The 26,269-nt window shown below is 37.0% G+C and overlaps 2 protein-coding genes across 2 annotated transcripts; both read right to left on the bottom strand.

Annotated features, from left to right (window-relative positions):
- Positions 1-575: 575 nt before the first annotated feature.
- LOC109055229 (suppressor of cytokine signaling 6-like) lies at positions 576-6,167 on the bottom strand. Its single transcript, XM_042774633.1, has 2 exons — positions 5,833-6,167; positions 576-3,238 (listed from the first exon to the last, which is right to left on the bottom strand). Exon 2 carries the CDS (start codon positions 3,119-3,121, stop codon positions 1,523-1,525), a length of 1,599 nt encoding a protein of 532 aa, XP_042630567.1. The 5' UTR covers positions 3,122-3,238; positions 5,833-6,167; the 3' UTR covers positions 576-1,522.
- An 11,495-nt stretch (positions 6,168-17,662) lies between these two features.
- LOC109055273 (cysteine-rich secretory protein LCCL domain-containing 1-like) lies at positions 17,663-25,997 on the bottom strand. Its single transcript, XM_042774623.1, has 14 exons — positions 25,738-25,997; positions 25,019-25,325; positions 22,354-22,472; positions 22,115-22,247; positions 21,875-21,990; positions 21,685-21,785; positions 21,296-21,463; positions 21,034-21,094; positions 20,875-20,941; positions 20,586-20,716; positions 20,391-20,507; positions 20,223-20,292; positions 19,223-19,356; positions 17,663-18,866 (listed from the first exon to the last, which is right to left on the bottom strand). Exons 2-14 carry the CDS (start codon positions 25,274-25,276, stop codon positions 18,815-18,817), a joined length of 1,527 nt encoding a protein of 508 aa, XP_042630557.1. The 5' UTR covers positions 25,277-25,325; positions 25,738-25,997; the 3' UTR covers positions 17,663-18,814.
- Positions 25,998-26,269: the final 272 nt, after the last annotated feature.

Raw genomic sequence — 26,269 nt, 5'->3', positions numbered from 1 at the left:
ATATATATAAATATATAGTAAATGAGAAAGTTAAGAAAGTCTTAAAAATGTGCATGCTGAATGGAGAAAACAGCACAAAGCCTCTTTGGCAACCAATATTAAAGCCTACACTCTGCCCACTTGTATTGTTATTTCCAAAAACATTAATTCAAGCACAGAAACATTAAAATAACAACACTGTTGTGCTGAGCCTGCCATCAAGAAAGTTCTCAGCAGAAAAACAGGGAGCGTCACAATTGAGCACAACTGATCATCAATCTAAACCTACTAAGTGCAAAAGAGGCATGATCGTACACAAAATAAGCCAAATTACAATCTTCAGGTGGATCACTAAAGATAGCAATGTCACATTGTACGGATACGGAGCAATGAAACAATAAAAAACAAAAAAAGTCTGAAAAACAATGATAGATTGATAGACCTATTATAGAAAATAGCTAGTTACTAAATTTAAAATTTTGTCATTCTAATATTTAATTTAGCTACTACTTAAAAACATATTATATACTTTATATAGTTATATACTTAAATTACAGATCACATAAGAGTTTTACATTAGAATGAACTGAGAGAGATTAATCATATAAAACTTTTATTCTGAACTGAAGAACAAGTTCAAGTTACAACATATCAGTAAGCAAATTCTGTTCCCAAAAAGAGATGATTTTAAACTGTACCATTCATAACAGGAAATCTTTCAGCTTTTAAACAATGATATACAATACTAATGAACACTTAAACAATGCAATGGGGAAGAGACCAGATGCATTTATAATGTAACTGCATGCCTGTTAAAAGAACAAATCATACAGTCCAAAGTCAATTAACTACAGCAAAGATGAGTTTCAGTGAGGCACCTAAACTTGGCATTATGTGCTAAAGAATGCAAACAAAAAAGGGGGTGTGAATATGATCAGACAAATATGAGCAGCTAATATAGCTTATTAGATTAACTCCACAGAAGGGTAAGATTCATGTGTATGGGGAGAGGACATCATTTGGCATATTTTATAGTATATTTTCCCTTTGAATAAGATGATGACAATGATTGGTATGATAAAAGTTATGCATTCAAAAAAAGAGGCGAGGAGGAATGTAATCTATGCATTCACAAACGTGCTGCCATTATTAAGGCTTCTATACCTCTGTGCATTGTTGCCAAGAACATCTAAATGCCCTAAAATAAGCTGGAGCTCGGAGTTGTGTGCTGATATTTCATAGTGTGGGATATGAAGAAAAATACTGGACTGTCTTTGACTGTAACAAAAAGGAAATGCTACAGTACTAAAAGAACATGCGAAAAATGCTTCAACATTGAGATCCAAACACTCTTACGAAATTCTGGCACTGTCTCTCTTCAAAAACCACTGAATTATCTACTCTACCAGACCAACAAACCTCATCATTCCTTTCAACAAATTGCAAAATCGAATGGTAACAAAACTCTTGAAATGTCCGCGAAACCTGTTTCGTTGTATCATTCAAAAAGTGCTAGTAGCAACCAAGTCGGGATTTACTGCTTTCAGTAGTGCTTCTCCTGCAGGTAATCTTTCATTTTGTTCGGTAAAGGCAATTTCTGGATCAGATCTATCCGTGTGTACTGGCGGATAACAAAGCGGCACAAGTACTGCATTGAGCGCACTTGCATAAACCTTGAAACGGGATTGGTCAGTCTGACGGGGTAGGTGACAGACCCCGGTAAGCGAGATCTGGAATAGCAGAATGCTCCGTTCTCCGAATCCTTGACCGAATTATCAATGAGATTCACGATTGATACGTGGCCTTCGATGTCAGGTTGCTCGTAGAAGCTGAAACTGCCATTCGAGTGCTCGATTCGCGTGTGCAGAGTCTTACCCTGTGAGCGAAAGCTCAAGCTTAGAAGATATCGATCATCGGAGCTGTCGCGGACTAAAAAAGAACCATCTGGGAGATTCGTCAGCTTTTCTTCGGCCTCCCATCTTGTAATGGGACCCCAATACCAACCCTGCTTGGCTAGTTTCTTCAGTTCAGCCGTGAGACTAGTAACTACCATGGGTCCGCTGTTCTGCACGGCATCATAGACCCGCTGCACCCCCGGAGCCGAGTTGGGGTCAAAGTTAAGATGGTGCATGACTCTCTCTGCAACCTGAGCATGTGTACCACCAAACCCAGAGAAGCTTCTCTGCAGATAACTATTGGGCAAAGGAGGTAGCAAGGGGGAAAGTGGGGCTTCGAGTCTTGAGCCCTGCAGCAAGACATTTGCAGTGTTTAAAAAGAGCTGGTTCACTGATGACGACTCAATGAAGATGTCTGGTGACAGGAGGTCCTGGTCAATAGGTTCCTCATCTGCATGAAGAGATCTGCATCCTTCTGACTGCGGAACGACGTCCATGGGTGTGGTGCCATCTAAGCAAAAAGAGCGCGAACCTTCATTGTCAGGAAAGAGTCCATCATCTAAAGGCATTGTGTACTGAATATAATCCTGAGCTGCAAGACCAATGACTACAGGTATGTGTTCATCCATTTCAAGGTGCAAATCATCATTATGAGCGCCAGAATGGTGGTCTGGCACACGTCTGGTGATTTTCAATGAATCGCTAGATTCTTTGAACTCTCTCTGGAGGTCTAGGAAGTCTTGGTGCACACTGTTGAGAGCCGGACTTGGATCCGAAGAGTTCATTAATGCCTTAACATCCATTTTGATGCACGTCTCCTCCGAGTTCACTGGTCTGAGAGGCCACGGGGTGGGACTGTAATGATGACTATGGATGGATGTGGAGCGGGAGGAATGCTGGGATTTTATGTCACTTAGAGTAATGGGTGCTGAAGAGGAGGAGAAGGTGTCATCATCTATAGAGCATACAGATGGAGAACCACCCTTGACCTTTGGTTTCTGTTTCGCTGATAGCCTCCTTTTCAAGGAGCCCATGAGACCCTCACTCTTAGATCGGACTTTGGATCTCTTTTCGTCCTCATTTTCCAGGTCGCTACTGACAAGATCTTTGCTGTAGCATCCTCCAAACAGAGAGTCTTCAGCAGTGAAACTGGCCGCCAATTCTGGCTGTGATACGGCAAATTCATTCTCTTCTTTGCCTTTAATGTTAAATGACTTTCTTATTGTTTTCAGACTGATCTTCTTCATTCTGAAAGATCCCCCTTAATGATTTGGAGGGGGATTACACGAGATGTTCTTGGGATGAGGGAGATGACTGTGAACACTTACACATAGCTGATCACATACAGCCCACGACTCCCATACCTACAAAACAGAATAAGACATTAATATAATAAAACATTATATAGATACATTACATTCAGGATCAAATGACAATCGTAACTTTCGCAAAATAAGAGAAAATTTTGTGAGACTTTTAAAGTTTTCACCATTTTATACACTTTTTCACCTTGACTAACTCATCACAAGTGGTGTGACAAAGTCCTTTTTTTTTTTTTTAAGTACAAATATTCTGTGAAGTTTCTCAATTTGTCATAAAAGCTGGAGAATGTGGAGATTGAAAAATATCACACTTTTAAGACCAATTCTTTACAAGTTAATAATTGATTGAATATTAGACTTTATTCAATGGTTGGTCTAAATCAGTGGTTCCCAACCACGCTGCTGGAGCCCCCAACACTGCACATTTTGCATCTCTCCTTTGTCTGATACACCAATTTCAGGCCTTGGAGTCTCTACTAATGAGCTGATGATCTGAATCAAGTGTTTTTGATTAAAGAGACATGGAAAACATGCAATGTTGGGGGGCTCCAGGAATGTGGTTGGAAACCCCTAGTCTAAATATTCCAGTGTATTTGTGCTTGTTTTGGGTTATGTCCGATTGTTAAGTTTCAAACACTACTATTCAAAAAGTTTGGGGACAGTAAGATTTTTTATTTTATTTTTTTTAAAGAAATTAATAGCAAGGAAGCCTTCAATCGAAAAAAAAAAAAAATAAAAAAATTAAAACAAATTCAAATAAATTCAACTCCCTATAAAACCCTATTCAACAAGGAATCATGGGGGAAAAAAAAGTGTATCACGGTTTACACAAAAATATTAAGAAGAGCACATCTGTTTTCAACATCGATAATAATAATAAGAAATGTTTCTTGACCAACAAATAAGCATATTAGATTTATTTCTGAAGGACTTTATAACACTGAGTACTGGCTGCTGAAAATTCAGCTTTGCCATCACAGGAATAAAATACATTTGAAAAAATATTTTCAAAAAAATCTATTGTTTTAACTTGTAATACTATTTCACAATATTGCTGTTTTACTATATTTTTGAAGGGGTCCTATTATGCTTTTTCACTTTTTCAACTTTAGTTAGTCTGTAATGTTGCTGTTTGAGCATAAAAAAAGATCTGCAAAGTTACAAAGCTCAAAGTGCACTTCAAAAGAAGATTTTTTTTTATTTTTTTAACAGAAACCACTTTTCAAAAACTACTATGAACTACAATGAACGACTTGTTTGGACTACAACACATATTTTCCGCAATTTGTGATATCAAAAACCAATGAATGGGACGAGACCTGGTTGAGCTGCACTAGAGAAGGCAACGAGTGTTATCACTATGTCAGAGACACGCTAGCTTTCCCAAAGCAGACGAACTTAGGGTGGTTACAATCATCCGGGTTTAAATAAAAAACAAATACACTTAATCTCGAAACAATATTCAAACATAAGCACCAAGAAATTTCCCGACCGGGCACTAATTACATCCAACCACAAGGCGCCGAGTGCTGCCAATCCCAGCACACACTGGCCCAGCTAACCAATCACAGCACATTTCATATTTCAGAAGGCGAGCCTTCATTTGATACAGGAACTATTTGAGCCATTCATGCCAGACCGAGGAGAGAGGTGTTGTTATAATGTAAAATATGTGAAAAATAATGTGGTTTTTGAACAACCTAGTATGAGATCCTGTTCTAGTACACCCCCAAAACAAAACCAAGACTTTGTAAAAGTGCATAATAGGACCCCTTTAAACAAATAAATCAGCCTTGGTGAGCATATGAGAGTTCAAGAAATATAAAATCTTATCGACCCCTAACTTCTGAATGATAGTGCATTATCACTTCAAAATGAATAATTGTCATTGAAATAGTTGAGCAGTCATCAAACAATACATCAAATAAGTAACTTCAATTTATGAATACTGTTGTTGGGTACTATTTTTAGACTAAATTGGTAGACTCAATAATAAAGAAAGGTTAAAGGTGAAGTTAAATCACGTAAATATCAGCAAAAAAAATGGTAAACCTAATTATCAGTCTCTTTCTAATAAAATCTGTGTGCAGATTAACATGCACAAAGGAATCACACAGACTAAGACAAGCAACACGAACCAATAAAATAACCAGGGGTTTGAGAGATTTAAATTGAAGTTGATTTTAAAGGCTATTTGTTTAATAAACCGTACAGATCTCACTGATATAATTAAAAACCATATTGCATAAGTTTAACGTAAACACATGGTACCAAACACCACTTTTCTAGGAAAATGTATAGGGTTATCAAGGCTGACAATCACATGTGCTGTGTATTTCAAAATAATTACATTATTATATTACAGTAGGCTAAATGTTTATGTCTGATTGTTGTCTGGCATTATGAATTCAATAGACGACAACAGATATACAATATGAATCTGCCACTGTGTAAACAAGTTATACAGTTCAAAGTTCAAAACACTGCTTGAATTCATAAATATGAGCGTGCTAACGCTTTAAGAGAAGTTAGCACTCTGGCTAACCTGAACAGGCCCTGTATAAAAAACGTCACTTCTTTCTAACGCTACAACGCTAGCCATCAATATTTACATACAAATATTAACTATACATTACCTGCCGTGCCTTGAATACACTGTCAGCTAACAGCAGCTGTCATATCAGTGTCCGGAGAGCTATAGGAGCATTAGGAGACATTATTACTTCACGTCTAGCTGATACCTGCACTTACAAAAACAGCGTAGATACGAAGTCAATTTCCACAGAAACGAGGAATAATGGGCATTATATGACCGCGTTTTGCGATAAAGTGACACCGTACGCTGTGGAAGTTTTGAATTGTGCCTATTTTCGGCGTTTGAAACTTTTCTCTAGCTAGCTGCCGTTTTTCCCTGTACTGTCTCTTTTCTCTGCCCTCTTTGTTTGCTGTTGCATCATGGGAGTGAATGTGAGGAGGGGAGGAGATCTTTGATCCTCGTCGGAGCATCACTGGCTGTCTGCTTCAGCACAAGAAACCGCATATCAATATTGTTTATATTAATAGGCTATTATTTCATTTATTTTATATATTATACATATCAGGTCCGTTATCACGTGTTTTATATTTTGTCATGCTCATTTGTTCTTGTAATTTTATATAGGTACTTTAATAATTCCAATTCCTGTTGTCCAACACAATCTTTTGTGATGTCACCCTGTACTTAAGCGTTTTATTATTAAATTATTCATTATTTTACTTTTTTCCCCCGGGACACACACACACACACACACACACACACAAAAAAAATACACACACACACACACACACACACACACACACACACACACACACACACACACACACACACACACAGTCGTGGCCAAAGGTTTTGGCAGTAACACAAATTTTGTGTTTTGCAAAGTTTGCTGAGTCAGTATTTGTAGATTATTTTTCCACATGTGTCTATGGTATACTGAAAAACAATGATAAGCATATCGTATGTTTTAAAAGCTTTTACTGGCAAAAAAATAGAATAAAATAAAATATTTACAGTGTTGACCCTTGTTCTTCATAACGTCTGCAATTCGCTCTGGCATGCTGTATATTAGGTTCTGGGCCAAATCCTGACTGATGGCGATCCATTCTTGCCTTATTAGTTCTCTGAGTTGATCACAATTTGTGGACTTCTGCTCGACCACTCGTCTTGAGGACTGACCACAGGTTCTCTGTGGGATTGAGATCCGGGGAGTTGCCTGGCCACAGATTCCAAATTTCAATGTAATGTTCTTCGAGCCACTTCTTTATCACTCTTGCTTTGTGACATGGTGCTCCATCAAGCTGGAAAATGCACTGATCATCACCAAACTGCTCATGGATCTTTGGAAAAAAGTTGCTCTTGCAGGACGTTTTGATACCATTCTTTATTCCTGGCAGTGTTTTTGGGCAGAATTATGAGAGAGACCAGTCCTTTGGTTAAAAAGCAACCCCAGACATGGTTGGTCTCAGGATGCTTCACTGTTGGCACGTCACACAGGACTCATGATAGTGTTCACCTTTTCTTCTCTGAACAATCTATTTTCCAGATGTCCCAAACAGTCGGAAGGGAGCTTCATCAGAGAAAATAACTTTGCACCAGTCTTCTGCTGTCCAATCCTTGTATTTCCTGCTGAATTTCAGTCTGTCCTTGACGTTTTTCTTGGAGAAAAGTGGATTCTTTGCTGCCCTTCTTGACACCAGGCCGTTGGCCTCACAGTGCGTGCAGATGCTCTCACACCAACCTGCTTTCATTCCTGAGCAAGCTCTGCACTGCTGGAGACATGATTCTGTAGCTGACTCCTCAGGAGGAGACGGTCCTGGCGCTTGCTGGACACTCTGGGACGTCCTGAAGACTTCACCACTGCAGTCGAACCTCTCTCCTTGAAGTTCTTTATGATCTGGTAAATGGTTCTTTCAGGTGCAATATTCTTTGTAGCAATTGCCTTGCATGTGAGGCCATTTTGATGCAAAGCAATGATGGCTGCACGTGTTTCTTGGAGCTAACAAGAACACAATGATTGAAAGTGCTTCTTCCCTCCTTTTACACCAATCAGTCTGCTCTTACAATCTAATTAATACGAAAGTGATTTCACCTGACTAGTACTCATTTACACTTTCACATGTGCTTTTTAGCAGTTAATTTTAGCTGGTCATTTTGTGTCAGGATCAAAAAACAGCGATTTTTTTTTTTTTTTTTTTTTTTTTTTGTGAAACGTTCATTTTTTTGGCCAATGAAGTTTTAGCAATTATTTAAAATGCACTTGATCACTCTACACAATAATCTAGAAACAATGTAAATGAACACCACAACAGCATAAGCAGCAAACATAGAAAAACGCAAAATTTATGTCACTGCCAAAACTTTTGGTCATGACTATACACACACACACACACACACTAAAATTTTCACCAGTATATAATGTGACAAGTAATACTGGTGTCCCCCATTAGGTTTAGTACTTAATTTTCTAATATAACAAAATGTCATCAACATGGAAACTTTGTATATGTTTTTGTGCTTTGAAATAAAAAATAAAAAATAATTTTATGAAGTGAAAACAACAGTGATGGGTCTACAATTTTGCAAGGTTATGTATGAATACTGATTTACTCTAAAGCTTTGATTCTGAATTAATAAAGAAAAATAAAGATTATTTTAAATATTAAATTTGCTGCTTTTACAAGTTTTATAAAAGTAGACTATAGACTGTAATGAGATAATTTCTTTGTTTGTTTATATTTTTGGTCATCACTGTGTGTGGTGCTGTAGAAGTGCAACTACAGTCATATAGCCTATGTATGTATTTGTTTGCTTGCATAAATTTTAAACAATGCAAACTGCATACTCAGTTTTACTTTTATTTTATTAACCTACAGTTAAGACAAATCTGTTCTCAAGATCATTTTTGAGGATTTTTACTTATCCTCAATATATTCATACTTCCTTGAAGAGACCCTGGTAAAGAAAACCAGACTGCTCACAAGAAAAATGCAAAGCCTCCTGCACTTCTGTTGTGCTTTTGCACATCAGACTTTTAGTTGATTTAAATTGTGGTCTAATTAGTGTCAGTAATATTTTAAAGAGGGCGCCTATGCATGCCAAGGCCAGGCTAATTGATGTCATACTCTTTCTCTGTGTTGTTTTTTCTGCCCCGTTTAACTGACAGAGCTGTGGGCTGTTGTGGTCAGGTGTACTGGAAGCTACAACGAGGAGACAGATACTATGCAGCGGGATAATTACCTTCAGTGACAAGAGTTAACCAAGCACCTCTCTCACAGACAACACAATGTATTCTGCTTTTACTGTAATGCATTTTACAGCAAATTACTTAGAACAGTAAGCTTTATTAGCTTTAGTAACATTTTAATTTTGTATTATTATTAATGTAATTATTCCCTGGCGTTTCGCCACGTGACAAATACTGAAGTTTAATTTTCACTAATTAAATAAAGTGATGTAACCTGTAAACAAACACAGTTTGGACATGAGTATTAGACCTACATTATGTTGTCTGTATGTCAAACAAATCTCTCCAGTGGTTTTGAACAGTGACGTGACAAAACCCTCCATGACAGCTCGCATTACTTTCCCCTGATAGCATAAACTGCCTTGAGACTCAATGTCATCTGACATGTTTTCATGCCTCGATTGGCGGCGAGGCCAGATGGAAAACATGAGCAAGAGTGATTGACATGCTCACGAGGGTTGGAGGTCATATTAAGCAGTCATGACGGGCCATCCTTTAGCAGAGACGTTTAACAGGTGCACGCAGAGGGCTGGTGAGCAGCAGGACAATGAGTTTGATTGGGGGCGATGGAGCCCAGTGTGAGGGTACGTGTGGTGACTCAACCAACAGGCTGTTCTCATTCACCGCAGAAGTCTTCCCGTGTGATGGAGTGATGTGAATGATGCATCACAAATCAGGGCTGATTGTCGACATGAGGCTTTATTTCGTTCTTCAACAGAGAGAGCTGACCCGAGTCTCCTTTACAGCTCAATCCATTAGCATAGGACTTTAACATCGGAGGAAAAGAGCTTTGTCTCCACTTTGAGGCACTAAAATATTAGATTCCTTTACTTTTGGAGATAGAAATGCCTGTGGAATGATGAAAATGTTAATGCTAAAGGGAAATGTTAATGATAAATCATAAAGGATATGGTGCTTGTGAAAATGCACATAATCAAATATCTGATTTGCTTTTAAAAGTTTGAACACACTAATTGTTTAACATAATCAACTGCCTGCTTCAGCTGATATTTTGGTACTCAGATAGCCTATTTGGTCGATTGGTTCTCCTCAAGTGGTTGGACATTGTTGTTGTAAGCTCTTGCAGTAAGTTGAAGAGCTGAAGCACAATTTAAATAATAGGACTGAGAGTTGTTAGTGTGTTCCACAACTATTGTCATTTGATTCAACATCATCTACTAAAAATAAATAAATAAGGCTTTACTATTAAACAAAGCGGTATGAATTGTAAGCACATGGAAAGTGCTCTCAGCTGGTTTATTTTAGTAGCAGCATGCAAGGCACTGTTTGATGTGTCTCTGTTGTTATAGCTTTAATTGATTTCTTGTTTTCCACTTGGCCTGCAAGTGTAAATAATGCTGCAATTAAGATTTCACTTATATAAGTCATAATTTGTGAGATATGCTGTATAGTCACATAGTGGATTATAAAGTCATAATTGTGAGAAATGTGGCACAGCATTAAATTTATACTCAAAATCATTGTTTGATGTCTCTCCATTGTTAGCTTTGCTTGATTTCTTGCTTTCTACTATGGAAATAATGCTAAGAATTAAGATTTCACTCACTGGTACCTTTCATTATCTCCACCAGACACCAACGGTATCTCAATCGTCTCCTAAAGCTGTACCACACTGCTTATTTTATTCATTCCAACTCAACGCTTTAGGCTACAGTTGAAAGTAACTAACATCAGCAGGAATGGACAAGCTTCATTTTCATAGCTTCCTGTACCGGTACCAGGGTTTGTTTGTTGTTTTGCCCCCCTTGTGTATCCGTTTCCTCCTGACTGGCACTGCTACCCTGGGGCCTGTCTGTTCATGATATTAAAATATCTAGGGAAAGGGGGATGCTGCCATCAAGAGGTGTGATAGCATCTCCATGGAGGAATTAAATATTTAAGCTGCATAGTAATATGGTATGCTGCTGTAAGACCGAAAAGCTTTTGCAAACTGCACAGTTTTTATGTGAAGAATGTGCTACGTTTGTGCTCATGCAAACTGAACAGAATGTACAACAAAATGTGATATCACAGTTGTTAGTCAACTATCAGTAGGCCTATTTCAGACATAACCTCACAGTAATGTAAAATAAAGAAATTCAATCAGGTTTGGATAATGTGAGGGTAAGTAAATGATGACAGAATTTTCATTTTGGTGAACTATCCCTTTAAGATATTAATTGCTCATATCTACTCACTATATTTAAGCAACATATGATAAACGTATAGCAAATTGAGTGACAGTAAATAAAAGTATTTGAGACCTTTACAGGTTATGCCACGTTTAAATAAGACATCCAGAGAAAGTGTGCTGAGGTCACAACTGCTGAAACTGGCATTAGTTCAGGTGGTTACAGGCAGGAAAACATGTCAATCACTGCTGAAGGCCTCCTGCCAGATATGTTTCCCCCAGGGGTTCAATAGGCACACTGATGCATTGCCATCCACAAATGCAAAAATTAGGTTGAGTAAATAATCACAAGTCATGTGATTATTTTGGCTGTATTTAATGGACTGTTTGTGTATGCAAACCTCAAGATTTTTAATACCTTCAGTGGCTGGCCTAGAATTGATTTAGCTAATGTGATATAATGAACTAAGTGAACTTGCACAAATGAGACACTGCATCTCTATGCTTGCTTGAGAGACATGGACAGGGGGAGAAAATGAGACTTAAATCAATATGTTTTCTTGTTGGAAAATTTTGGAAATTCACTTGTGAATGCAAATGCATGAAAAGGTACGCAAAAATATCATCAGCACCCACAATGAATATATTTTGGAACAGAACGAGCACCAGTGGGGTTGTAGTGGGTCTGAGGCCATAGGCAGCCAGTCTGTTGAAATGGGGTTTATTTTTTTTTCTGCTTAGCTTAACCCCATTCGTTCCCTGTGGTCTACACACACAGTTCTGCTGCATTTGCGCTTTCTTTGATTATCAAGAAGAAAGCAGTATATATTGTGCCAAACTTCCCTGAAGCGAGACAAAATTTGGCTTCTTCCACACAGACCTGCTTTGACTGTGCCCCCAGTGTCCCCTTATAAAAGGCTCCCTTGTTATCCGAGACTTGATGAGACTAAATTTAAAAGGTTGAAAACAGGGGCAAAAAAGAACATAATGTTTTGTCAAGTAAATTGAGCACTTTCGTTACACTCCTTTGTGGAACAGGCATGAGTGAATGCAGAGCAAGTTTGGACTGTTTTCTTTGGCTTTATAATATGAAACTTCGGAAACACACTGCATATCTGCAGAATACCTTCTTTTCATGAAATGATGTGTAAGTTCGAACATTTCAGCAGTGGATTCACGACTGGCTTATGAAATATTGCTTGAGGGATTCAGATGGAATATTTCCAAACTACCCTGGGTGTTTGTTAATGTTTTCTTTTGATAAGGAATTATCACATCTGCAGAACAATAAGAATTTTGTGCTTAAGGCTAATTGAAATGAAAATTACAATGACAACTGGAGGAAATGAAGCCAAAGAGTCCAGTAGAGGGCAGTGTTGGTGTTAAACAGCCGGTGGAAAACAGAATGGCAACGCTAATGCATCCATATGCTCAACATTTTTAACAAATTTAACAAATAACATTAATAAATGAAATGCATTGGTCGTTTGGGCTCACCTTCCCTTTTGTAATGTGTTTGCAGATGGAGCGTGAACACTTTCATTTTAGATTGAATTAAAGGCATTGAAAATCAAAAAAATGATCCGAGAACTAATGACACAAACAGAACGTCTTAAAAACATAATATTAAAAAAATATATATTAATAGATTTCTTGTGAAAAGAACTTTGCACATAAATCTGAATTTAACTGAATTATTTCTGTTTAAATGTATTCATCTAAACCCTAACTCTTTCAGATAGGCCTATTATTTACTGTATTAATTGCCTTTGGCTGTAGTTACAGTATAAATGCTATAATTTTAAACTAATTTAATACATTTCGTTTTGAAAACAACATGGTGTCATAACATCAGACTGCTTATAAAAGCATCTTTCAAATGCATATATGTAAAACTGAAGACACAACAGAGATGGCATTCACATGTTGTCCTAAACATTTAAAGGAACACATCAGGCATGGGATAGAATAATTTAGCATGAAACTGATTTAACTAGCTGTATAAGTGGGTGTTCCTGCTGGTTGCGTGCCATTCTTTAACGCCTTTGCTGCTTCACCTCCATCAGATCAAAACAAAGCTACCTTTTTTACACTCACTGTCCAAAATGGGTTATGTGTGAATGCGAGAAAAAAAAAGAGGTGAAATCAAATACCTCCTCCAAACAGAAAAAAGGTCAGAGATGACGTGAACAGTGAGGGCAAGCCCCTCTCCTGACCGTATCATAAAGCAGCCCATTTCTATAAGCAGCACCTCTTGCTGTTTACCTTTGGCAAAAGAAACCCCAGCACCCACATAAACACCACAACTTGGATGAAATCATGTCATCGCAGTGTACACACTGCACAGTGCTCTTATGTATGTCCTGCTCAGTCAGCATTCAAAGTCACAGGGCATATATTTGAAGACAGAGCAACACATCCGCAGCAAATCATTTATGTTTTCTGAAATGGTTATTAAAACTGGTGTAGAATAATTAATAGTGTGGTTTGAAATGCTTCCTTGCTTTGCGAACAAAATCTATCTTGTTTTGCCAGTGGTTTGAGACCTCACTAATTCAAAACCTATGTGAGAAACCTACTGTATGCCAGTGATTTTATAAGCAATTTGATATTGTGTGATCCTCTTTCTGCCTCAAGATAAAAAATAAAAAATGTAATTGTGATGTTTAAAATGAGAAATTTTAAAATTAAAAAATTTAGATATAAAGTCACACATTTGGGATATAGATTCATAATTGTGAAATATATTCACATTGTGGGATATGAAGTCACAATTTAAGATTTAAAATCACAACTGAGATTTAAAGTCACATTGAGATAAAGTCAAAATAATGAGATTTGAAATCTCATCAAAATGATGCACTAAGGCATCCAACCCAAACAAACCAGTCTCTTTCAGTTTGCTTCACACAAGCTGACAGAAACGACCCCTCTGTCATGATTTCAAGACACGGTGTGTACTCCCAATGAAGCAAAATATGCAATTTAATGAAATTTATAAATATTACGATGAAAATAGTAGGCTCGGTTGTGTGCACTCTGCTAAGGTCAGCAACAGGAGGGCACCTACGGCTCATGCCAAACTTTAGCATGCCTATTTTAGCCATGACGGAAAATTTTCCTCAGGTTCTTTGAGGGCATACAGTGGGGGTACAGGGGAGTGGGCAGAAAGCTCTGTGCTTTACAACTGCTGTGTGAAAATAGGGAAAACTTGCACAACCACCACACTGGCACAACCTCAGTGTGTGTGGGATCTTGACAAATACATCTTAGAACACAGCCAATATCGCAGTCAGGAGGGTGAAACGCAAAAGATTTAGGCTACTGAGAAACGGGAGGGTTGGCAAAGAATGTGTGTGTTGGTGGGTGAAAAGAATAAACAAGACAAACCTCTAATGTGAATATTATTTCAACCTATCAGCAAATGGTGTAGCCTCAGTTTGAATAATTCCCTGTGTCTGAATGAGAAAGCTATGTAATCATAATGACCCACACCTACCACCCATCAGAAAGGACATTTGCAACCAGCATTTTGGAATCATAACATGTCTCAGATCAAGTTACAACTGTTCTCCTGTAATTCTGTCCAATGTCTTGTTTTCAGAAATACACTTATATGTATAGAATGAAAACATCTGGAACTAGATTTGACACTTCTGTGGGCTGTGAGCTGGATATTTATGTATATAAGCACAGTTAAAAATATTCCATTATCATTATACCAACCAGCAATGCAAAGAAAAGCACCCTTATTACCAAGTTCCTGCTGTAAGTATGTTAGAATAATACTCATTAAAATCTGCTGTGGCGGTGAGCTTGCACATGGCCTCTGCAAGCCCTTATGTGAAGGTACTTATTGTCGACCGCATGCACATCATATACGTCCACTCAAGCAAGCAGCTTCTGAGGAATTCATATGAATGTGTGAGTCATTTCTAGAAACTGGATTACAATCACTAGGCTGTGGATATTAAAAATGGATTGGTTGCAAATAGACATCCTCACTGTTCAGTGCTGTGGTCATCTCTCTCTGGACTAATGGATCACAGGCCTGTTCTGAAATGATTGTGGGCAGCAGGGAAAATCCAGTGCTAAATATGAATAATAAAATGCAACTGTCTGTATATTCATGAACGGTTAAGATAGGAATGTTCTTTCCAAATAATATCTAAAGGTTATGCGATGTAAAGAAGCTAGCGTAATAGGCAGATGCCAACATGGGCAGGTTGCGTGACATGTCCTAATCCCTGAAAACCGAGAAAATTACACAAGGTAAAAGAAAATTCTACCCAGGCTTGAATAAATATGGTTTGTGGGAAGCAAAATGTGTTTTCCACTGTGATTTATTAGCTGCCACAATTAAAGAGTATGACACAATTAAAATTACATTTTGTGCCATAAACAATTTCAGTACTCTATCAGGTTGTCAGCAGATGCTGACTTATTGAGGCAGCTATACATTTTTACATATGAAGACACATTTAACTGTCAGAAACATATCAGTGATATTATATAGACAAAAACTAAAACTATTATATTATATATTAGATTATGCTAAATTATGGTCACTGTTGTAAAGGCAAAGAAAATTATATATAGGCCTATATATAATTTTCAACATTTCAATTCAATTTAACATTTATTTGTACAATTTTAATTTTTTTTATAAACTTCATGATGTTAAAAACTAGGGCCAGCAATAGAATAAAATAATCTTAATTAATCTCATGATTTCTGACTAATATGTAGATTTCATTTAAATTAATAAGAAATTTAAAAAATCGAAATATTAAAATATTTTAAATAGTAGATATTCCATTTAATGCAATCAAATATTTCCTAAATATCCCTAATATGTCCTAAATTTATGGCAACGAACCACATTAATAGGAAAAATTATTTAACTGTATGTTCATAACATTTGGTGGCATCATAATTCATTTTGACCGCAATATGAACCACAAAGATTTTCATTGCAGTTTGTAAGGATCCAGCCAATAGTCTGTTGCGTGCAAATATAAAATATAAGTCACACTGTTTTCAGACCTTGGATCTAAACCAAGAACACATGAGCATGTGAAGCCTGTGTAGCTTGACACTCACTGTCCATGGTTCGAAGGTCCACAACGTATCTTGGAAATATAGACATGTATTTCCTTGAAATGACACTTTGGAGATTTATAAATATGCAAATAAATGTAGAAATAAAAGAACACCAGGCACAATACCATTGTGTTTTTGTATTTGTAGCACTACATGTGCAGATTCAGTTCTCTTATTGTTGTGCCGCCTAGGTGTCTTGAGTACAGACAAGTCCTCATCCACCTCCAACTTCTGCCACACTGGCCTGTGAATTTTGACAGAGCTCTGATGCATGCCTCTTTTCTCTCGAGACCATCATACAGATCTGCTCTGGTTCCCAAGCCTTTTGTGGGAAGTTTCTCCACAACACAGTTTCCATCTCCTGGTAACTGTGGTCAAACAAACTGGTGACTACTGTTCAGAAGGCTTGCATCAAAGTGTGTTGACAAAAGATGGGTAACTACTGCATTTAACATTTATTGCAATTTGTTTCACAAAAGCTGACAAACAAAAACAGGGTTTTAGCTTTATAGTTAGCATTTGTGAGAGATTTATGACTGTGCATCAGTTTTTTATGTTTTCAGTTACAAATACTTTTGTAGAAGTGTGCTATTCAGCCATCATGACTTTATTCTATCATCAAACATCTCCAGTAACAGGGGGTTACTGAGACAGAATGAGTAGAATTTTGCCGTTCATGTGATTTCAACATTTCAACTGCTCCAAAAAAAAAACAAAAAAACATAAAAACATTTTTTCTTTTAAGACAGGATACTTTTATGACTGAAGCCTTATTATCATTGGAACGTATATTTTTTCACAACACAAAATGTACATACTGTAATTCTTCAAAACATAAAAATATATTTAAAAGTTTGGGGTCGTAAGATTTTTAAAATGTTTTTGGAAGAAGTATCTTATGCTCACCAATGCTGAATTTATTAAAACAGAACAATTTTTTTAATATTATTGCAATTTAAAATGACTGTTTTCTATTTTAATATATTTTAATAAGTATTTTATTCCTGTGATGGGAAAGCTGAATTTTCAGCAGCCATCAATACAGTCTCATATCACATGATCCTGGAGAAATCATTGTAATATGCTGATTTGGTGCTCAAGAAACATTTCTATTATTATCAGTTTTGAAAACGTTTGTGCTGCTTAATATTTTTGTTCATGAAACATTATTTTAGGAGTCTTTGCTGAAAACAAGCTTAAAAGAACAGAATTTATTTGAAATATAAATCTTTTAACATAAATGTATTTGCTGTTAATTTTGATCAGTTTAATGTTCCCTTGCTGAATAAGTTTATTATTTTTTTACAAATATTTCTCTCTATAATATCTTACTGACAGTAGTGTGACCAAAGCACTATTCATTTCTTTATGAGTAAATCTTTTTAACAAGGGAAAATTTATGTTTTTGAAAAACTGCATTTGATGGCTATATGAACAAGGAAGAAACATGCTTGTGATTTTGTATTAAACAGCAAGGGGCTGTAAGCCTGCAGTCAATGATCTATGAGAGCCTGAGAGGGTGGACAGGAAATGAGAGAGGTCAAGGTGAGTGACAGAGAGCTCACTACTACCACTCAACCACATCTGTGCTTGACATGGAGGAAATGCACTCCAGGAAGTCAGATTAAATCACACACACCAGCATACACACAATGTCCTTCTTTGTCTGTGGTGCCTGTGCACTGCCAGCAGAAGTTGAGTGTTTTCACATGAGGCATGTTGGGTTTTCATTCTTCAAGGTGCAGAGGGTCCGTCTGCACCGTCCAGAGTCTCGAATTTGAAATAACCTCACAGCTGTGTTTAGCCAAAAATCACAGAATTTCAAATACATAATACATCAAAATATACATCAAATACATATACATTATACTCAAGATGTTCATAGTCATGATAGGATTGTATTATAATATTAGTAACAGAAGGATTATGAGTCTAAATATCTTTATTTTAGATTACATGATAATAAATAACACAAAAATGTCTCTCCACTTTTCCCATATTGCTCTTTTTGTGGTACATTTTTCAAATTCTTCTAAAGAAATAATGATTTCCTGGCCTGCCAGGTTGTTACAGTATAAAATTCTGAACATATGCGGCATAATGTACTGTAAAGTGCAATACACCAATGAGCAGCTTCTGAACACTGATATAAAAATATGTTTACAAAAATATAAACTGCAATAGATGGCCTTTTCTACACATTCAACATGTTCAGACATTAACACTTTTGTGTTTGCATGCACAATTGCCTATTTTGTTATTTTAAGGAGGGCTTTATATTTTTATGTGCTTAAAATAACAAAAATATACTTTTTATAAATGCATACAAGAATGAATGTAATGAATAAAAATTCACTATATTTACAACTCGTATGTACTGTACATTACATTTACATGCTGAGTAAAAAGAATGGAGACTTTGTTTTCTCAGAGCCAGATGGTGTCAAAGTCAATGTCTTTTTTTCCTGTTGAGGAGATTTTTCGTGACAGCACTGGCCTTAGATCCAGCCAAGCAAGACCAGCAAACCAAATGCATTGTAATTACTGGCTGTTACGTTACCAAGAGCTCTATTTCTTTGCATCTGTCCTTGGAGGATGGTTTCAAATGACCGCAAACACTCTGAACGCTTTGCCTTCTAGGGGATTCTGTAGGCTAAATTGAAGAATAATGGCCATTATCAATCCAGAACCAGCAGGACAGAAAGATAACATGATTTAAATGCTAGTATGATTCATTAATCACCCTTCAGATACTCACGATACCCTCAACATGCTTTGTAATAAAGCAAAATAAAACCAGACTGTGTAGGTGGTCTGGTTTTATTTTGCAGAGGAGCAGAGTTTATAAGATTACCGTTCAGCCACCCACTAAATAAAATGATTACGTTATCCAACCAAGCTCATATAGAGGGATATTAGGTAGTTAGACTGAAGACGAGTTGAAGCCAAGAAGGAAAGATCGGCTATACAGCAGTAGTAGCTCAAAAGCTGACTCAACACACTCTGTACCTCTCTGAGGTGATGCCATTCTGGTAGGAGCCCTTGTACTGTGTCCTCTTGTCCACAGGCATTACGTCCAGATAACCTCCTGAGTCACTTTGAATCACCCCTGCGTGGATAGCTGCCCTGCATATACTGGAATTCTGCTCAGGTGGACAAAAAGAGGAAAGATGGATCATTTTCTACTGCAGTCGTAACAGAACAATGACCTCCTAATAGCTGCAACTGAGTGACCCAGAGGAACTTTTTTTGTTCTTTTATAACTCAGGAGACTTATGTGAATAATCAGTTACGCTAAAGTATCAACTTTGTTTCAGATGATTCTCCTAAAATTCATTAGGGGAAACAAAAATAGACAATTTTTGGCATATATTAATAGTAGAGAGCTATAAAAATAATGTGGATAGTTTGAGTTAAATTAAGTTAAAGCAGAGTAAAATACAAAGCAAATCTGAGCAGTTTGAGATCTCTTTTGAAATCCTATAGGAGGAACATGTGAAAATACTACGGTCTGTTTCTCAGAAGAATCTGAGAAGCAGAAAACTTCTCTATTTTCTCTATATTGGATTTCATTGCAGGCTAGGAGAAACAATTGTGGTATTAAAAGAAATCTCTTTTCCTATGGGAATCCACTAATCCACTATCCACTAATATTTGTACTGGATTTGGAAGATAGCAGTGACTTTATAATATTTTTAACAGGGCAGATACTAACAGAAACTGGGGAAAAAACACTCTTATGGACCATTCACACAGAAAATCTGAATTTTTCACAGAATAGAATTTTAGTGCTTAAAAACATGAGAAACTTGATAGTAGAATTAAAAAAAAAACTATCCTCTAATGCTTTTTTTCCTTCTTCTTTTTTTAAATTGAGCATCATGCTTTTTGAACCCTGCGTGGTGTGAGAGACACAGCAAAAAATGTTTACATGAACAAATCAAAAGCAGTGTAGTGGAATGAAAAAAGTGTTCTGTGTGAACAACCCTTAAATGTGATGAAGACTTACATCTGAATAATAGTGGGTTCCGATAACTCGGGCATAGCTGTCAAACAAGCAATTACGAGGACAATACAACCTGAAAAAACACACCTTGTTAGTTGTTGTGCTATTAATGATATATTTACTGCATAGTATTTTGTGTAATCCATCAAGATGAGGCCTATTTGATACAACCTGGGACAGTGCCGGACTGGTTTCTTGAAAGGACAGAATTGTGCCACCGTAGTTTCACAATTAACTGCTTTCACTGGCACATTTGATACAGTGAAGGCATTGGCACTCTGATTTTTCCTGAGGAATAACATGGAGAATGTGAGAACATTGTTAAACCCACATCCAGCAGCATGAAACGTGGGTTCTGTGACTTACGCCAAAGTCTGAACTCCATTTTTGAAGGACTTTGAGAATCGTTGCCTTCTGCCCACCCTTGTGACATCCAGCCAGCCTCCATCGTCATCTATTATTCCAGCATGCAAGCCACTGCCACAGATACTGGATTGCTGGAAAAGCAGCAAAATTAATGAGACAGACCATGAGCTGACCACAGTCCATCCAAAATTAGATATAATATTTAAATACATAAAAGTAAAATCAACATGTAAATCTGTACGATGCCACACTGACATCAATAAAATGCAAAGCTACTGCATTTACCTACCATGTCATAATGACCCGATCCAATTACTTTTCCATAGTTGTGCAAGCAGCCTGGTGGGCATTCGTACCTGATTAAAGATTTACCAGACATGAAATTATTCATAGTAGAAAGACCAAACCACATTTGTTAGTAGCTGATGTGCGAATAACCCCATTTTACCTGTTACAAGTAGTTCCTTTGCATTGATCACGTAATCTAGTATCACATGCTACTTGCTGACCTGCAGGTAAAAAATAATGAATAGCCGTCAGTATATAAACACAGGAGTGTTGTTTCTTCTTGTTAAGATTTTAGAAATATAAAAGAACATATACATCTATGCAAACATACAGTACATACTTTCTGATGGCACCCAGTAAAGACTTTACAGCCCCGTCCACTAAAGTCAACCAATGAATGAACTGTTGTGATGTTATCTTACACATCTGGGAAGTACTGATGACTTCATTCCTCTCAATGTTCTGGTTGGGAGAAGGTGTCAGGGTCTCATCTCTGTAGTGGGTGTCGTGGCTTCGGACTGGCTCGGGTTCTGGTTCAATGTAGTTATTTTCCTCTGTCTCAGGGGTGTAATGATAATGACTGCCATCATCTGAAGAGAGCACAATTTAATTACATTTTTCAAATGAATCAGGACCTACAGGCTTCATATGTTAGCTAAATACTGCTTTCTTAACTAGTTTCAGGATGTCAATACTTTAAAATGCTATAATTAGTTATTCTTATATAAATAAATAATTATATAAACGTATTTAAAAAAAAATAAATTCATAAAATACAGCACATCATTTTAGAATATAGCCGGTTTAGTACCTTTATAGCAGAGATTGCTTCTGCAACCGCCGCCATAGCTGGGTGGGCAGGCAGAGCAAGGTGTCCCGTGCTTGTATGGTGCATGTCCCCACCAGTTACCTCTTTGAAAAGGATGCCACATGATAAAAGCGAATTCTTTATTAGAATTATATCATACGGCAAATGACAAAAAAAAGTTGAACATTCTTACGGTGGAGAGTAATTGCAGACCAGGTACACAGCTTTGGCCCAGATCATCCCCCATACATTCATGTTGTAGCACACATTGATGGCACAGCCAATTTTGTTGCTTGTAGCCCAAACCAGCTGTGAAAAAATCATAATATCACTATTTCTATATAGCATATCTCAACTGTTTGATTGCTTGTATCATTGCAAAATATAGTTATGGAAGGATATTGTTGATTTGGTAACGTGAATGTGGTTTTACCTGTGTGTAATGTGTGCAGACGGGCCCAGAGCACCTGTAGGGGCAGTGAGGGTTACACTCTTGCGGATAAGGGTAGCTGAAATCTCTCACCTCATCATACCAGGCTTGGACATGAAATGTTGGAGGTCTGTCTCTAAAGACAATCATATTTAATGCAAACAGTTAGTGCACTGTATAAGATTGGAATAAGATGGAATTGTTATTTGCAATTTTGTTTTTATCTATTCGTAAAACAGCACCTGCCCCAGTGAGCTCCCAGGTTCTGGCCGATCCGGGTCAGTAGGTGAGATGGTCCATGTTCCCACAGACAAGTGTGTGCCCAGTGCTCAGCACTCCTCTCCAGTTCAGTGTCCCACACCTGTTATAGCAAGGAGCCACAAGCTATATTCACACAGCAGCAGAATATGGTAATCGGTCCAGTATTTGAGTGCTTAATACAGTTATGTTCACACATTCAGTTCAGTTACTCACCCAAAAAATAAAAATTCTGCCATTATTTACTCACCCTAATGTCGTTCCAAACCTGTATAACTCTCTTTTTTCTTTGGACCATAATACTTTTTTTTTTTTTTTTTCTCAAAGTCAATGGAAGTCAATGGTCACCAGAATATTGTTATCAATATTCTACAAAATATCTTATTTTGTGTTCAGCAGAAGAAAGCCATATAGGTTTGGACATGAGTGTGAGTAAATTATAGAATTTTAATTTTTTTGGTGAACGATCCATTTAAAACACAACATCAAGTATTTTAAAAGGCAAAAGCCCTTCAGAACAACTTTCTGATAACATTTTTTGTCAGACTGTTGAATCTGGTTCTGCCTACAGTATGTACGTCAATGCATGGTAGTTTAGTTCTGTCCAGTAGATTGATACTAATCTACAAGTGGGCCAGTTGAAGTTAAAAACCATAAAGAATTTCTGTTTCACCAACCTGGGACAAAACAAAAGTATATTAAAACTGCCATTAGAGTAACAACTCTACTGGTTTAAAGTGTTTGTATGAAAGAATAAGCAGTGTACTGTTCTGTACAGGGTTCTGATTATTTCAATACAGAGCAGCTTAATTTAAAATTACATATGCATAGTTTGCTGCCCTGCTCTAATGTCTTCCATATGTGCAGAGCTGGTGCATTCCATTCCATCAGTCCTCAACAAATACTATTCCTCAACCATCTTGATTATTCTGATCTTTTATCCTGCACAATTAAAAAAAGATTTTGCATTTTGATCATGCTTGGATGCCACAAATTGTATCCTTGCTGTTTACAATGATGTTAATGCGAGCTGAATAAATATGCTATGTCGTCAGTATGTACTTGAAATGTTTACCATAAATATGAATGTAATATTGGTCTTTCAGGTGCACAAAATTGCAGCAAGCTTTCTGCATCTGAGTAGAACATGCGTAGAGATGCAAAGCCCACTGGCATTTTATGTGGCCTTTGAGACCCGTCTTGACATTGTTTATTTGTTGCGACGCCTAATTTGCTGTTACAGTGACCATCTGGGTGCATTCCAAGGGAGAAATGCATCCTCTGTGACTCCCTCTCTTCCCTTTCAGAGTAATTGCCCAGAGGACTGTGTAGCATAGAGGTAGCTAATATCTTCTCCCCTACCTGCACCCCACACAAAGACACATTCTGTTAAACTTTGCAAAGAGATACAGGGTTCTGGGATTTGACAGATTTAACACTGAATTGTTCCCAGAGCACTACAGATGTTATCAACTCAAAAGTAATTGACTAAGAAGAATGTTTTGAAACTCTTCTCTTACAGAAGATTGCAAGTGTCCGTCATATGGAATGATCCATGTGCAGTTCTGAGAAATGCATCATATATCATATAACAGAATCACTGTTTTGTTGTAAACTGGACCTAAGAGCTAAAACAAGATGATGGTCTCTGCCGATTTAGAGTGTTCTATTCTGTTCTATTCTTTGATGTCTGAGTCAATATTTGCCTTCATTGTTGCCAACTGCAATGCAGTGGGACAAAGCAGCAGCAGCAGCAGCTATAGACGGTTCTAAGAAGTATCAGGTCATATTTGGCCAGAAAGCAATGAGAGGTCTGGCTAAGTGCCACGTACTGTAGGTGAGCCACAGAACGTGGGAAGGAGAAGCTGCATTTTGGCCTCCCTGATGGACCTGACGAACTGTTTGTTGTAGACCACAAAGTTGACTGTAGTTCAGTGTGTTCCAGTGCATTTGTGCAAAGTGTGGTTATGGTGTGGTACCCAATACCAACTGGCAGAGCCATCTGATAAATTTATGAGCCCCCTCATAACCCCACCAATGTATAAATAGCCTTTCAACTCACAATTCAATAGGAAAGTTGTACTTCAGCATGATTTTACAGTCATGTGACATCTTATAAAATGTTTTCACATTTGCAATAGTTTGAAATACATTTTATTGATTCTTTCTGTGCTTCATCCTCATGACTGATTCATATCGGTTATTGGATGATATCAGAGAATTTTACATATATTTGATATACGTTGCCAGACACTGCATATTTAATTTTATATTTCCATTTTTTTACATTTACATTACTTGTGCCGTCATCTAATGCTTAATGAATTACACTATTAATAACATTGATAAATTTCAAAGTATTACATTTTCAAGCTATTTTTTATAATGCTATGATGTCTAAATCTACTTTTAGTATTTAAAACAATTGTTTTAGTCTTTTACTTTTAATTTATTTAAACAAATGACATACAGGTACACATTTAATACTGGCTATTACATAAAAATAGTGTAGTAGACAACTTAATTTTATTCACTATTTGGCAGGTAAAACCAAATCCGACACTTAATATATTATTGTTCAGGGTTTGATCATAAGTTAAGAACATGATTCAGTAGAATTGTGACTGAGGGAGAATCATGTGATCTTACCATGTACTCCATGTTTGAGGCAGGGGGGTACACCTGACCTCTCAGCTTATTATGTAGGTCAAGAATCAGTTGCATATCGCTCTGTGAAATTGCTCTTTTGCCCCTTGACTTGGATTGCCACCACGCTTCATCCTTATCCATGTATTTTTCCAGGATGGCTTCTAAGTGGGTGGCATTGGGAATCACCATGGAGACCACAGTTTGGACAGTCACAAGCAGAACAAACCCACTAAATAAATCTTCATGTCCACACTTCATGTTTCCACAACTGTCAGTTACAAAATCCAAAGTGGTATCCGTCCTCTTCCTGCGAAATCAAAATAATTTTTATCAGGATTATTTATATATGATACTGAATTTTTTTTTTTTTTTTTTACATAAAGTAATACAACACAATAATTATTTGTGTGCATTTTCATTTGCATGGATGCTCAGAAATAGATCAGTTCACAAGCCTGATTAAAAAGTTAAGTTTCAGCATTTTCACAACTGAGCTGATTGTTTGTCACTTGTCAAGTCTTGTGTACGCCTTTTGCCACACACACATGCAATATTTACGGTCATTAAAACTAATCACACAAGCCTTTGAAGTCTTTAGCGACTCAATGCTACCTTTAAAGAAATTATCTTCACTAGAGTTGCCCTTATAACACTTGTAGTACCATCATTTTAAAATAAATGTTAAGTGTTATTCTTACTGAAATCAAGCAGCATTTTACCTTTTGCCGTTCTGCGCGTGGATGTTTAGCTCCGCTGTTGGCTGGCTGTAATAGTTATTCACTGCTGTTTATGCAGGCTATTTCAAATACACGTGTCCCCCTGTTTTGATCTGCTTGAAGTTTCTTTATGAATGAGTCGTAATGAGTCATTGCGCGGCAAAATAATCTACGTCCAAATGTTTAAATTTGTGAGGCTGCTTTTATCATTTATAGTGAACTTTTAAGCCACGCCCACACCCACATCGACACACCCACAGCACTGAAGCATATACCAGAGAAAACATAAGTATTCTGTATTTCTGGTCTGCGTATATAGTCAACAAAGATTAATGCTATTTTTATATGTGTCCGTGTTGTAGGTAGACCAAATGCCCCCTACAAAGATAGTAAAATCGGAATTTTTTTTTTGACCTTTTGGGGGAATTTTTGGTCAAATGTAGGTTATTTTTTATTTTTTTTTTGGTTTGTTTTTGTTTTGTTTTTATCCAGAACGTTTTCTATGAGTGTAAGGTTTACGGGGCAAAACAGTAAA

The sequence above is a fragment of the Cyprinus carpio genome, chromosome A2, assembly GCF_018340385.1.
Source record: "Cyprinus carpio isolate SPL01 chromosome A2, ASM1834038v1, whole genome shotgun sequence".
Lineage (NCBI taxonomy): Eukaryota > Metazoa > Chordata > Actinopteri > Cypriniformes > Cyprinidae > Cyprinus > Cyprinus carpio.
The sequence above is the reverse complement of the archived record's forward strand: the minus strand, read 5'-3'. Positions and strand labels throughout refer to the sequence as shown.

What these genes read in the sequence shown, in the direction of transcription:
- LOC109055229 (XM_042774633.1), bottom strand. Translation starts at nt 3,121, where the DNA reads ATGAAGAAGATCAGTCTGAAAACAATAAGAAAGTCATTTAACATTAAA.
- LOC109055273 (XM_042774623.1), bottom strand. Translation starts at nt 25,276, where the DNA reads ATGAAGTGTGGACATGAAGATTTATTTAGTGGGTTTGTTCTGCTTGTG. An exon ending in CCAGTCCGGCACTGTCCCAG is followed by an intron (nt 20,293 to 20,390) that starts GTTGTATCAAAT and finishes GTGTTTTTTCAG; the next exon opens with GTTGTATTGTCCTCGTAATT. An exon ending in AATGGCATCACCTCAGAGAG is followed by an intron (nt 18,867 to 19,222) that starts GTACAGAGTGTG and finishes TCTTCAATTTAG; the next exon opens with CCTACAGAATCCCCTAGAAG.